This window comes from Triticum urartu, chromosome 6A, assembly GCF_056163025.1.
Source record: "Triticum urartu cultivar PI428250 chromosome 6A, HENAU_Tu73, whole genome shotgun sequence".
Lineage (NCBI taxonomy): Eukaryota > Viridiplantae > Streptophyta > Magnoliopsida > Poales > Poaceae > Triticum > Triticum urartu.
The window spans coordinates 113685278-113699326 of NC_141878.1; the positions used below are offsets into that span (position 1 = coordinate 113685278).

The 14049-nt window shown below is 46.6% G+C and overlaps 2 protein-coding genes across 2 annotated transcripts; one reads left to right on the forward strand and one right to left on the reverse strand.

Moving 5' to 3' along the window:
- Window positions 1-467: 467 nt before the first annotated feature.
- LOC125515975 (CBL-interacting protein kinase 26) lies at window positions 468-3916 on the reverse strand. The gene is made up of 2 exons (XM_048681453.2): window positions 3728-3916; window positions 468-2735 (listed from the first exon to the last, which is right to left on the reverse strand). The coding sequence occupies exon 2, from the start codon at window positions 2457-2459 to the stop codon at window positions 1014-1016; it is 1446 nt and encodes a 481-aa protein (XP_048537410.2). The 5' UTR covers window positions 2460-2735; window positions 3728-3916; the 3' UTR covers window positions 468-1013.
- Window positions 3917-4046: 130 nt separating this feature from the next.
- LOC125515974 (formin-like protein 10) lies at window positions 4047-8458 on the forward strand. Its single transcript, XM_048681451.2, has 6 exons — window positions 4047-5167; window positions 5494-6142; window positions 6225-6702; window positions 6782-6981; window positions 7114-7349; window positions 7436-8458. The coding sequence occupies exons 1-6, from the start codon at window positions 4997-4999 to the stop codon at window positions 8252-8254; spliced, it is 2553 nt and encodes an 850-aa protein (XP_048537408.1). The 5' UTR covers window positions 4047-4996; the 3' UTR covers window positions 8255-8458.
- The last annotated feature ends 5591 nt before the right edge of the window (window positions 8459-14049 follow it).

Sequence of the window (14049 nt, forward strand, 5' to 3'; positions counted from 1 at the left end):
TGTAATGGAATAACTAACCTATTTCTTCGCTTTTTCGTCAACAGATCTGAATTGTCTTGAAAAAAATAGAGGGATAGATAAAATTCCAAGGGCGTTGGATGGCGTTTCTCAACATCTCTCGCGTGCAAATGCAAACAGGAAAAGTTACAGCAGGTGACAAATAAGACTGCAAGGCAAAAGGCAAAGATAGATAGCAGGTGACAATTAGATGATCAGAAGATGACATTACAGCAGGTGACAAATAAGACTGCAAGGCAAAAGGCAAACATAGACAGCAGGTGGCAATTAGATGATCAGAAGATGACATCGTTCGCTATTCGACACATATATAATATAATCATTTTCCAAAAAAGAGATATAATCATGATATTTAGCTCCTTCAGAAGACACTAGCTGATGAACATTCAAAATACAAAAACTGGAAAGATGAACAACCAAAATGATTTTCTAGGCTCCATATACAGTAGTTCTAGTCAATGTCCAGATTCCAAATAGATGTTTGTTCACTCACACAGGTTCACACATCACATGGTTACATCCATTTACCTAGTTTAGAGTGTTCTAGATATGGTGATGGCTGCATGCCATGATTTCTGTTATAGCTATTCAATATCTTCAGTCACACCGAACACAAATTTCTGCAGTCCACAAAGGTCCCCAAAATTGAGCGTGCTTTTGGCAAAGAGGGAATATACAACATCAGAAGAAAATACAGCAATACAAAAGGAGCTAAAAAGAAGGGGGAAATGCCAAATGGTAGGCAACTGATCTACTACTAACACAAGATAAACCTGATGAACCGGTGACAAGTCTGTCAACAAGTCATATGGCACTGGCTGTTTGAACAAATCATGCAGCTGCTGCGACAGCAAACTGGTCCTGGACGTTGCAACGCTCCGCATGGTTTGTAGGTGCTGCCAACAATAGTTTTTGGTAGGTACTGCTGATGCCATGGCGGCAGTGGCTGCATCTCGTCCTGTGCCTTTGTGGTAGCAGATTGGCAATGGGGCCGATTACTCCTGTGGCTGCTGCGATGGCAAAGGTGATTGCTGCTGCTGCGATAGCAAAGGTGGTTGCTGCTGCTGTGATGGCAAAGGTGACTGCTGCTGCTCTCCTCGGATAAATTTCTCAGGGAGCGGGTGCGACTCGCCTTGCCACGCCCAAACCACATCCTTAAGTGCGGGCCTTATCTCATGTTTCATCAGTTGTTTATACTCTATAGTGTCTCCATTGGTCTTCTTTAATTCAACTAAATGCAAAGAAGGCGCAAACTCAAAAACCTCTGCGTCAAACTCAAGAATGCCCTTCATTCCTTCCTTTGGTGCTGCCAATTTCAAGACACCGTTTTCTTTCTTCTTGATTTTGAGCTTCAATTTCTTGGCCACTTCATTCAGCTTGGCAAATATAGCCTCTGCTGGCTGCCTAGTGGTAAATCTGTCCTCCCTCCGGCCATACTTTTCTTCGAACAAATTGGATAGGTCAAATCCAGTTGAGAGAGAAATTATGTCAAAGGCATTCAAGTTTGTGAGGCTTGATGACGCTTCTTGGTTAACCTCTGAATTGCTGCCTTCTGTTGATTCAGAGGTTGTGGGTTCACCTTTCTGAACCTTGTCTCTTGTTTCTTGTTTAATCTTCAGTCCATTTACATCAACGGGTTTCCTGTACCAAGCACTTCTCTTTATCCTTGAAACGGAAGCTCTAGTGCTTGGGTCTGGATCAAGAATCTTATACAGTAGATCCCTCAGCTCAACTGAAAAAGGGCGAGGGCATCTATATTCAGCCCTGGAGATCTTCCTATACATCTCTATAAGATTTGTGTCATGAAAAGGAAGGAAACCAGCCACCAGCACAAACAGAATTACTCCACAGGACCATATGTCAGCCTTCGCACCATCATAGCCTCTCCTGCTAAGCACTTCAGGAGCAACATAAGCTGGAGTTCCGCAGGTGGTGTGGAGGAGGCCATCTTGTCTCGTGGACTCGGCCAGGGCACTTAGACCGAAATCAGAGACTTTAAGGTTTTCATTCTCATCCAGGAGTAGGTTCTCCGGCTTCAAGTCGCGATGATAAACACCTCGGCTATGGCAGTAGTCTACGGCACTGATGAGCTGATGGAAGTATTTCCTCGCAGCATCCTCGCTTAACTTTCCCTTGGTTATTTTGTTGAAAAGCTCGCCGCCCTTGGCATACTCCAAAACAAAGTAAATCTTGCTCTTGCTAGCCATTACCTCGAAAAGCTTCAACACGTTGGGATGCCTTACCAATCCCATTATTGAGATCTCCCTCTTTATCTGCACAATTAGGCCAATCCTCGAAACCTTCTCCTTATCGATCATCTTTATCGCAACAGCCTGTCCACCTGCGAGATTCCGACCATAATATACCTTGGCAAAGTTCCCTTGCCCTAATTGCCTCCCGATTTCATAACGGTCCATCAGAATTGTCCTCCTATCCTCCATTATAGCAATCTATCTTTAGAAAGCCGAATAGTGCTTTCAGTGTCCACTATGCACTACGTTTACAGCGGTCTATTAATAGGTATGTGGCCTACCACGACAATATCCCCCACTCTTCACTTCTTCGGTGCTCCAGAGGCCAGGAGTAAAGACACAAATACCGAACCAGTATGGAGCCACCACTCTTGTGATAACTCAACAAGTAAATTCCGGGCCAAACTCCCCGGAGCACTTCCGAGTTTTCCAAGATAAATCCGTTACGGTGTCACCAGCCCAGAACTGCAATGAAAAATAAACAAACCTAATCAGAACAACCATGGAGCGAAATGTAACACAAACGGGGGTCAAGCTGCTACAAACGCACAAGCATTAAAGCATATTCAGGAGTCCATGACAAAATTAAGAAAATCCAGCATAGCTCTTTCAGGGACTGTACTGCCCATCTCATCGTGATTGCAAGCATACATACTCCCTCCGTCCGCTGAAGAGTGTACGTTTGGGTTTAAAATTTGTCCACAAAAGAGTGTACTTCTATCTTCCCAATGCACTTTAAAGTATTTTCTCTCATCACACGGTAATCACGACCAATAGTATTCTATACAGTCTTCTTAATTTCTACATGCACTTAGCTCATTGGGGGTTGGGCGATTTAAGAGGAGAGAGATGATGGCTTGCATCTTCCCAATGCAATTTTTAGCCCACTCCATAATTTGTCCTAAAATTTCTAGACGTACACTTTTCACCGGACGGAGGGAGTACATAGCACCGACGGTTAATTTGCCTAAAGAAGCGTACCTCCCATTATTTTGGGGGGGAATACTTATCCTACCAGCCAAAGCACTGAAATGGCAACAATTGGGAAACTAATCAGGCCGGCCACCTAGCGGTATGAAATCAGACACCCCGAGAAGGTCCATCACACCGCAATCGGTCTGATGCCACAGGATTTCCGGCTGCTCCAGTAAACAGTTTACCCAAAAATGAAATAAAATAAAGAATCTAGCATCAGCTTCTTCTTCCGGTTACCAGAACAAGAACTTATGGCAGGGCAGGGCCGTAGGGGCTAACATCGAAATCCCTGCCATATCAGCAAAATCCCCCTGTCCTCCACAGGGCGATCAACTAGCCGGCCAGGAAACTCCGCGAGAAGATAGAACGGCGAGAAAGAATAGTACTACTAGGTCGAGAAGCAGCCGGCGGAGGCCGCCGGCAGGCAGATCTCTCCGGCCCATCCGGCGGAGCGAGCTAGCGAGCACCGCACGAAGCTTTACCTGGTGGAGGACGGCCGGCGGGGCGGTGCGGCGGAGAGGCGCTGTCTGTGGGTCCCAGGTAGTCGGCGCGGCGGATTCGCGCGAGGGTGGGCGGCGGATCGAATATAGCTTAGCTTAGCTCATTTCCGCGTCTCTTCTTCTCCGGTCCACATGCCCCCCAGGTGTATCCAGGTGGCGCACGCTAGCCCGGCCGGCCCTCTCCTTTTTTTCAGGAAAACAAATGGGAGTAGTTTTTCTTTTTGGAGAAAAGTGATAGCTCAGCTCTCTCGGGCCGTGACCCTCTGTCGACGGGCCCGGGCCCTAGTAGCCCGGACCAGGGCTTTCTTGGAGTCCAGTGGGTCAAGGCCCACGGGCCGGACGAACTCGTCTCCCGGGAACGACGGAGGCGGGCCGAGGGACGCACCGCCGAACAGCGTCGGCACTGCACGGCGGAGTCCATCGCCTCGCCGCCGACGGCGAGAAACGACCGAGAAGGTCCACTCTCTCCTCCCCAGCCCCCCAGTCAACGCAGTAACTATTTTTCACCGCTTGGTCTCCGGTGGCAGCAAGGGTCGACCTCGAGCGGAATCTGAAGGTCCATCGCCGCCGACGGCGAGAAACGACGGAGAAGGTCCATTCCATTATCCCCTCCCCAGTCAACGCAGTAACTAGTTTTCACCGCTTGGTCTCCCGTGGCAGCAGTCGCGACGCGACGGAAAGCAAAGGATCGAGCTCGAGCGAAATCTGAATCCAAATCTGCGCACATGAGGGCACGAGCGAGCGGGGCGCCGACGCCTCGCCGTCGTCGTCGCCGCGAAGAAATGCTCCGCCTTTCGTACTATAGGAGCAGTTTCTTTTTCTCTTCTCCTCTTCCTTGCCAGGCGCTCGATCCTCTCGCGTGACCGTCACGTGGACGGAACGGAAGTCAGCGCCCGGCTCTTCTTCCTGCTCCGCGGGTGCCGTCACGCCTAACTTCTCCTTCCAAATTCCAAGCAGTAAGGAAATGGGCATCCATCCACGTCTTGCCATAAAAACAACGAACGCCACAGGACGCTGACTCCCCTAGCACTTCTACTACCAGAATCATCTGCTAGTGCGGGCCGACCGACACCGGGAGTCTTCAGTGCTCCATAACCAACGGCACCCACCCCTCCTCCTCCTCCTCGGCGATTCCGCCGCCCAACGGCCCAAGATATAGCGATCCTCCTCCCTCTGTTGCCGCTCCACTGAGGCGAGACCCATCGAAAGATGGTGGGTTTTGGGAGGTCGGGCATCTGAGAGGCGGCAGCCATGACGGGGAGGATGGGGTTGCTCGTGCTGTTCGTCGCGGCGGTGTTGGTCGGGCCGTCGAGAGGGGGAGGAGAGGTGGACGGGGTGCATGTCTTGTCTGGATGGACGCGGCCCCCCTCTTCTTCCTCAACCTCTGCTCCTCCGTCTTCACTGGTTCTCGATGGGGATCTCGTAAGCACTCTCATTCTTGTAGGATAGGGACGGATGTACTAGTACAGTTAGTTGTGGATTTCTTTGCTTTGATTTTAATAAAACTTTTGAGTACGAGTCCCTTTCATCTCCTTTAAAAAGTAGGCCTCTGTTGTTTACTCATGGAAAGCGTATCAGTTCCACAAGAACTTTTCAGCATGAGTATCGCAGGCTGTTTCTGGACCTTTAGTCAATTAGCAGTCAGCATTTACAATTAAATTTGCTTACAAGTAATCCTTACTGTTTGCTATGTTTGCTGAAGCATCATATAATCCTCACTGTTTAGAATGTTTCATGGATGGATGCAGGTGGACAAAATATGGTCAATTTGCTTACAAGACATAGTTGGCGCGGAGGAAATTTTAGGCACTGGGCAGACGTTTGCTTATGAAGAACTGCCAAGCCATTCTTCAAAGGGTGAACTGAAGACGATGCTGCTTATCGAACTCCTGGCCCTTCTTCCACCTGACAAGTCTTCTGTTACCCATGACTGTATCCGCGCAAATTATATCAGCTTGGGCATGTCACAAGAATTTATCAACTATCTTGAGGACCAGCAGGTCTTGCTTCGTTCAAACTTCTATCCAAGAAGACGGCATTTGGCTGATCAAATGGTTGGAGATGCTCCTTCCTCTGGAGGTGAAGCTCGGTTTCCTCTTTCTCTGACGGAGCCGCCATTTACACCTCCCAACTCTCCGAACACCGAACCTCGCAGCCGACATCTCGAAGATAAACCTGCAAAGAAGCGTCGGGGAGTGCCTCCTCCAGTCTCACCTTCGGATAAGCAGCATAACTACATAAAATTGGTCTTGACTGTCGTGCTCCCGACGGCGGCCTTCTCGTTCATTGCTGCATTTCTGATTTTCTACTGCTGTGGATGCAACAAGAGCAAGGTCTCTGTTGGCGAGCCTCGAGATGACCATCCTCTTCTTGACATGCAGTTGGCTAACACGCCTGGTGAGGCAATATCCCTTCTTGTCAACCTATGTTGGATTGTTCTTGGTGCGGTATTATATCATATAGCATCAATTTCATGCAGGCGCGTCACCCAATATCCGTGCATCCTCCAGTCAGCTTCACAAGGATGATCAAGGGGTCAGGGCTTCTAAGCCCGGAGGCAGCATGAGTCGGTGCTTTCCATGCTGTTTTAAAACCTCAACTGATGCGTCAACTCCCGCGCAAGCTACTGGAGGAACACAGAACAACACAAGTGATGCTCCTAAACCAATGCCTCCGCCACCGCCACCGCCGCCGCCTCCACCACCGCCTCCTCCTGTCAGGAAGGCTGGTCCTCCCCCACCTGCACCTCCCAAAGGCTCATTAGCAAGATTTCCTCAGCTGTCACCTGTTGAGTCAAGTCATTCTGAAGGATCATCTGCAAGCGAGCAGGCCAGTGAATCATCTGAAGCTGAAGTGGGTGCTCCAAGACCCAAACTTCGGCCATTCTATTGGAACAAAGTTCTTGCCAATCCTAACCAGTCGATGGCCTGGCATGACATCAAGTTTGGTTCTTTTCAGTAAGTTTTACACTAGCAACAAGTTATTAATCCATTTGTCTGCATTTTGAGGCTTGTATCTGACAAATGCATTTTGCAGTGTGAACGAGGATATGATAGAGGCATTGTTTGGTTATGGCGCTGGCAACAGAAACAACACCAAGGACAAGGAACTTGCCATGGCAGACCCTTCACCTCAGCATGTTTCTCTTCTTGATTTTAAGAAATCGTGCAACCTGGCAGTTGTTTTCAAGGCAATGAATGTCAGGGTAGAGGACATTCAAGATGCTCTCATTGAAGGTAGCTGTTCGTTCATAATAAACTATTGTTGATTGGTCATGTAGCTTGTTTATTCATATATGGAAAAGATGCATGTTCCTGCACAGATAAAGGCAGCATTCTCTGACATTTCCTTTCACCTCTGTTCTCTAGGAAATGAACTTCCTAGACTACTTCTCGAGACGATCTTGAGAATGAAACCAAGTGATGAGGAGGAGCTGAAACTCAGGCTTTACGATGGGGACTACTCGCAACTAGGTCTTGCAGAACAAGTCATGAAGGCACTAACTGACATTCCTTTTGCTTACAAGAGGATCAGCGCTCTGCTTTTCATGTCATCTTTGCAAGAAGATGCTTCAAGTCTCAGGGATTCATTCCTGCAATTGGAGGTAAGCCAAGTGAAAGCAATTGACTTCTGTATTAAATCTGAAAAGCACTCCAACCTTTACTAAAATGACTATCTTTTTGGTGTCAGGCTGCTTGTGGGGAACTAAAGCACCGCCTTTTTCTGAAGCTGCTAGAAGCTGTTCTCAAAACTGGAAACCGTTTGAATGACGGGACCTTCCGTGGTGGTGCTAACGCATTCAAACTTGACACCCTTCTGAAGTTGTCAGATGTCAAGGGTGCCGATGGAAAAACTACATTGCTTCACTTTGTTGTCCAGGAGATTATTCGGTCCGAAGGTGTCCGCGAAGCAAGGTTGGCCATGGAAAGTGGAAGGACTCAACCTTCCGGAGACGATTCGAACGGGTCTCTCCAAGAAGATGGCGAGTACTACTCCAAGCTCGGCCTAAAGATTGTATCAGGGCTTAGCAGTGAACTGGTTAATGCCAAGAACATAGCCGCGCTAGATGCTGATGCTTTGTCTGCCAGTGTATTGCAGCTCAGGCGTGAGTTGCTGAACACAAAGGAGTTCCTGAACTCTGACATGGAAACGATAGATGAGAATAGTGGATTCCACCGCTCGCTGTCACGTTTCGTAGAACATGCAGAGAATGAGACCAACTTTCTGTTGAAAGAAGAGAAGAGGTTGAGATCATTGGTGAAGAAAACAATCCGGTATTTCCATGGAAACGATGCGAAAGATGACGGATTTAGCCTCTTTGTCATTGTAAGAGATTTTTTGGTGATGCTAGATAAGGCCTGCAAGGAAGTTGGGGCATCACAAAAGAAGGCGGCGAGTCAATCTCGGAGCAGTGGCAGTTGTAACCCAGCTTCACAGTTAAATCCCCAGGAGAAACAGTTTCCTGCAGTGCTGGATGATCATTTAGATAGCTCGGACTCAAACGATTAATTTTGGGATACAATCTTAGATGTTATCTATAGGTTTTTTTTGCCTGAGACGATGTACAAATACCCATTTGCAGAGACATTACTGTATACATACAAATGCCACATACACAGGGCTGAACTGAATACATGTTTGGAGAGGCATTACTGTATATGCATGCCACATACACATGGTTATATCACACCTCTACATTAGTATCTGATGAAATTCATGCACTCGTTTTCTAACTTGAGATCCGTTCTTGCAAAATGGGATTCGGTTTTAATTCACAATTTCCTGATCAGATTGCAATGACTATTTGTAGGCATGTAAAAGCTTCTTTTATTAGAAAGAAATTTCCAAAACCACGAGCAGATATTCCAGCACTTAATACCTGAAAATATGCAAGACGTGGAGTTTGTGAGCTCGAGCTCATATGAGCTTGAAGAACAGTAACATCATGAAAAAAATCCTGTTTTTTCTGGCTACAGACATCAATGTGTGTTTACCTGCATGTAAATATTTGTGATGGGATGACATTCATGAAAGTTTGGATTAAAAAACGAAATCGACGCTCCAAAAAGGATGGGGAGCATTGATTTTGTATTTTTTGCTCAAACTTCCATGATTGTCATTTCATCATGATTGTTTTGCATGCAGGTGAAACATACATTGATGTTTATTGCCAAAAATATCAGATTTTTTCTTTTTATTTCACACGGTTTTACTGTTCATCTGAGCTCATCTGAGCTCGTGCTCATAATAGCACTTTTGATTAAGTTGTCACTATTTCGGTACTCATAATTCACCATGGACCTCCGTAGATTCAACAGGGCTGATATCTCTACATGGGTTTAGATTGGTACTGTTTGAATTCATGAGCATGAGCAGAAGGTGGGACTGATGATATGTATGGACAAGGCTTCTTAAGAAACATATATTTTTATTTTCAATGTATATTGTTTCATTGGTGTTTTCAGGAATTTATTAAATGGTTGCATTAGTTTGCCCATTGGGGGCTATAATTTATTCGATCTCATTGGTGAGCATTTCAAACATGTCTTGAATCCCTCTACTTTGGCACAAGCATTATCCACGCGTCTCTAGGTGTGACCATTCTAAGAATACGTCATCATGGACAAACAAAAACTCGTCAGGATAATTGGTCATTATTAAGAAATTCTTTACAAAAATCAGGAGCGGCCACCACACGTAATATCTTTGTAGAGAAGCAGAGTGAGTGGTAGGGCCAGTGACATGCATGACCCACCACGGAGAACTTGGCGCATCTCCCCTCTCTCTCCCCATCGTCGATTTCCCGTCAAAGATGTCAAATTCTCGCCGGAGAGGTTGATTACTCGCCGGAAAGGTTGACTACTTGTCGGATGAGGTCGATTCCTTGCCGGAGGACCTTGTTGGCCGACACATGACCCGTTGGACGCCTAAACCTCCTTCCATGGCCAAGGTAGGCCTACACCCAATGCCTAGGCACGTTTGAGCGGCATTTTTTCTGCCTAAATTTTAATGCTTAATTTGAGTATCCATGTCCTTATTTTGAAGTCATGGACTAGTTCAAATTTCTAATATTGTTTAATCGTTTATATATTTGCCACCTTTTAATGACTACCTAGTTCAAATTTTTATACCTTGTCCTTCTCAAGTAACTTGTTTTCAATTGCTATTTCATTTTTGTATTTTTATTCACGCCATTGACATCGGGTTGTACGCATAATCTGAGAATTTTAGCCAAGCTTCCTAAATTTAGACATTTTGACTATAAATAGTTATAATTTTTTTTATGATCGCATATCTTTCAGTGGAGTGCACAAAAAAACATGTTTCTTTATAACAAAAGGGCGCATCATTTATTCCCCAACCCACTCTTGTGACCTAGGAGACAGCGGCAATGACCAATTTACCAAGCTCCCCGGCGAAACCCTCTTTCTTCGTATGGACCCTAAGTCTTCATTTCGGTGGTGATACTGATAGAAGTAAATTTAGGTTTTATCTCGGATAGACCGTGGTGATTTGGTGGCGTGGTTGATGACGTGGAATAAAGTGTCCCCGCTTCACGCATCCAGCTCCCTTTCAACCGACGAAGTTTAAGCACCCGCGCCTTGTTGGGGAGCGTGTGAGATTTTGTGTTCCCTGACCCCGTCTAGCCGAACATGTGTCATTTTATAGGGCCTCTCCAACGTATTCTTATCTAGGGTTGCGATTGTTGTGATTTGCTACACAAATGATGGCCGTTGGCGTCTACTGGTCTACATTAACTACTTCCTGCCCGTTACACAAGCTTCTGGGCTTCAACAAGTTTGCTCCGCTAAGACCGAGACCTGAATGCGCCACGAGTTTTGATCACGACACGTCGTCGATGGATGATGAAGTAGACTTCGACACCCCCAAGACTTAATGCCTTTTTAGGGTATTTTTTAATGGTCCATGATGCTTAATAATATATGACCTTTGTTCTTTTCATTTTTTTCATGTTTTTGTTGGAAATATGCCCTAGAGGCAATAATAAAATGATTATTATTATATTTCCTTGTTCATGATAATTGTCTATTATTCATGCTATAATTTTATTATCCGGAAATCGTAATACATGTGTGAATACATAGACCACAATGTGTCCCTAGTGAGCCTCTAGTTGACTAGCTCGTTGATCAACAGATAGTCATGGTTTCCTGGCTATGGACATGGGGATGTCATTGATAACGGGATCACATCATTAGGAGAATGATGTGATGGACAAGACCCAATCCTAAACATAGCACAAGATCGTATAGTTCGTTTGCTAGAGTTTTTCCAATGTCAAGTATCTTTTTCTTAGACCATGAGATCGTGTAACTCCCGGATACCGTAGGAGTGCTTTGGGTGTACCAAACGTCACAACGTAACTGAGTGACTATAAAGGTATACTGCGGGTATCTCCGAAAGTGTCTGTTGGGTTGACACGGATCAAGACTGGGATTTGTCACTCCGTATGACGGAGAGGTATCTCTGGGCCCACTCGGTAATGCATCATCACAATGAGTTCAAAGTGACCAAGTGTCTGGTCACGAGATCATGCATTACGGTACGAGTAAAGTGACTTGCCGGTAACGAGATTGAACGAGGTATTGGGATACCGACGATCGAATCTCGGGCAAGTAACGTACCGATTGACAAAGGGAATTGTATACGGGGTTGCTTGAATCCTCGACATCGTGGTTCATCCGATGAGATCATCAAGGAGCATGTGGGAGCCAACATGGGTATCCAGATCCCGCTGTTGGTTATTGACCGGAGAGCCATCTCGGTCATGTCTACATGTCTCCCGAACCCGTAGGGTCTACACACTTAAAGTTCGGTGACGCTAGGGTTGTAGAGATATGAATATGCAGTAACCCGAAAGTTGTTCGGAGTCCCGGATGAGATCCTGGACGTCACGAGGAGTTCCGGAATGGTCCGGAGGTGAAGAATTATATATAGAAAGTGTAGTTTCGGCCATCGGGAGAGTTTCGGGGGTCACCAGTATTGTACCGGGACCACCGGAAGGGTCCCGGGGGTCCACCGGGTGGAGCCACCCATCCCGGAGGGCCCCATGGGCCAAAGTGGGGAGGGGAACCAGCCCATAGTGGGCTAGTGCTCCCCCCTTGGCCCACCCCATGCGCCTAGGGTTGGGAACCCTAGGGTGGGGGCGCCCCATCTGGCTTGGGGGGCACTCCACCCCTTGGCCGCCGCCCCCCTAGGAGATCCCATCTCCTAGGGCCGGCGCACCCCCTAGGGGGCCTATATAAAGGGGGGGAGGGAGGGGGCAGCCGCACCCTTGAGTCTTGGCGCCTCCCTCTCCCCTACAACACCTCTCCCTCTTGTAGTAGAACGGCGAAGCCCTGCTGCGGTGACCCCTGCATCCACCACCACACCGTCGTGCTGCTGGATCTTCATCAACCTCTCCTTCCCCCTTGCTGGATCAAGAAGGAGGAGACGTCACGCTGACCGTACGTGTGTTGAACGCGGAGGTGCCGTCCGTTCGGCGCTAGGATCTCCGGTGATTTGGATCACGTCGAGTACGACTTCCTCATCCCCGTTCTTTGAACGCTTCCGCGCGTGATCTACAAAGGTATGTAGATGCAATCCGATCACTCGTTGCTAGATGAACTCATAGATGGATCTTGGTGAAACCGTAGAAAAAAAATTTGTTTACTGCAACGTTCCCCAACAGTGGCATCATGAGCTAGGTCTATGCGTAGTTCTCTTTGCACGAGTAGAACACAATTTGTTGTGGGCGTAGATATTGTCAACTTTCTTGCCGCTACTAGTCTTATTTTGCTTCAGCGGTATTGTGGGATGAAGCGGCCCGGACCGACCTTACACGTACGCTTACGTGAGACTGGTTCCACCGACTGACATGCACTAGTTGCATAAGGTGGCTAGCGGGTGTCTGTCTCTCCCACTTTAGTTGGAGCGGATTCGATGAAAAGGGTCCTTATGAAGGGTAAATAGAAGTTGACAAATCACGTTGTGGCTTTCACGTAGGTAAGAAAACGTTCTTGCTAGAACCCTTTTGCAGCCATGTAAAACTTGCAACAACAATTAGAGGACGTCTAACTTGTTTTTGCAGCAAGTGCTTTGTGATGTGATATGGCCAAAGTTGTGATGAATGATGAATGATATATATGTGATGTATGAGATCATGTTCTTGTAATAGGAATCACGACTTGCATGTCGATGAGTATGACAACCGGTAGGAGCCATAGGAGTTGTCTTTATTTTTTGTATGACCTGCGTGTCATTGAGAAACGCCATGTAAATTACTTTACTTTATTGCTAAATGTGTTAGCCATAGTAGTAGAAGTAATAGTTGGCGAGCAACTTCATGGAGACACGATGATGGAGATCATGGTGTCATGCCGGTGACAAGATGATCATGGAGCCCCAAGATGAAGATCAAAGGAGCTATGTGATATTGGCCATATCATGTCACTATTATTATTTGATTGCATGTGATGTTTATCATGTTTTTGCATCTTGTTTACTTAGAACGACGGTAGTAAATAAGATGATCCCACATAATAATTTCAAGAAAGTGTTTCCCCTAACTGTGCACCGTTGCGACAGTTCGTTGTTTCGAAGCACCACGTGATGATCGGGTGTGATAGATTCCAACGTTCACATACAACGGGTGTAAGACAGATTTACACATGCAAACACTTAGGTTGACTTGACGAGCCTAGCATGTACAGACATGGCCTCGGAACACAGAAGACCGAAAGGTCGAGCATGAGTCGTATAGAAGATACGATCAACATGAAGATGTTCACCGATGTTGACTAGTCCGTCTCACGTGATGATCGGACACGGCCTAGTTAACTCGGATCATGTTATACTTAGATGACGGGAGGGATGTCTATCTGAGTGAGAGTTTATTATATAATTTGATTAGATGAACTTAATTATCATGAACTTAGTCTAAAATCTTTACAATATGTCTTGTAGATCAAATGGCCCACGTTGTCCTCAACTTCAACGCGTTCCTAGAGAAAACCAAGCTGAAAGACGATGGCAGCAATTATACGGACTGGGTCCGGAACCTGAGGATCATCCTCATAGCTGCCAAGAAAGATTATGTCCTAGAAGCACCGCTAGGTGACGCACCCATCCCACAGAACCAAGACATTATGAATGCTTGGCAGACACGTGCTGATGACTACTCCCTCGTTCAGTGCGGCATGCTTTACAGCTTAGAACCGGGGCTCCAAAAGCGTTTTGAGAGACACGGAGCATATGAGATGTTCGAAGAGCTGAAAATGGTTTTTCAAGCTCATGCCCGGGTC

Excerpts from the sequence above, each read along its gene's own strand:
- LOC125515975 (XM_048681453.2), bottom strand. The coding sequence starts at position 2,459 with ATGGAGGATAGGAGGACAATTCTGATGGACCGTTATGAAATCGGGAGG.
- LOC125515974 (XM_048681451.2), top strand. The coding sequence starts at position 4,997 with ATGACGGGGAGGATGGGGTTGCTCGTGCTGTTCGTCGCGGCGGTGTTG. Across the intron at positions 6,703-6,781 it reads ATCAAGTTTGGTTCTTTTCA|TGTGAACGAGGATATGATAG; the intron begins GTAAGTTTTACA and ends TGCATTTTGCAG. Across the intron at positions 6,982-7,113 it reads TCAAGATGCTCTCATTGAAG|GAAATGAACTTCCTAGACTA; the intron begins GTAGCTGTTCGT and ends TCTGTTCTCTAG.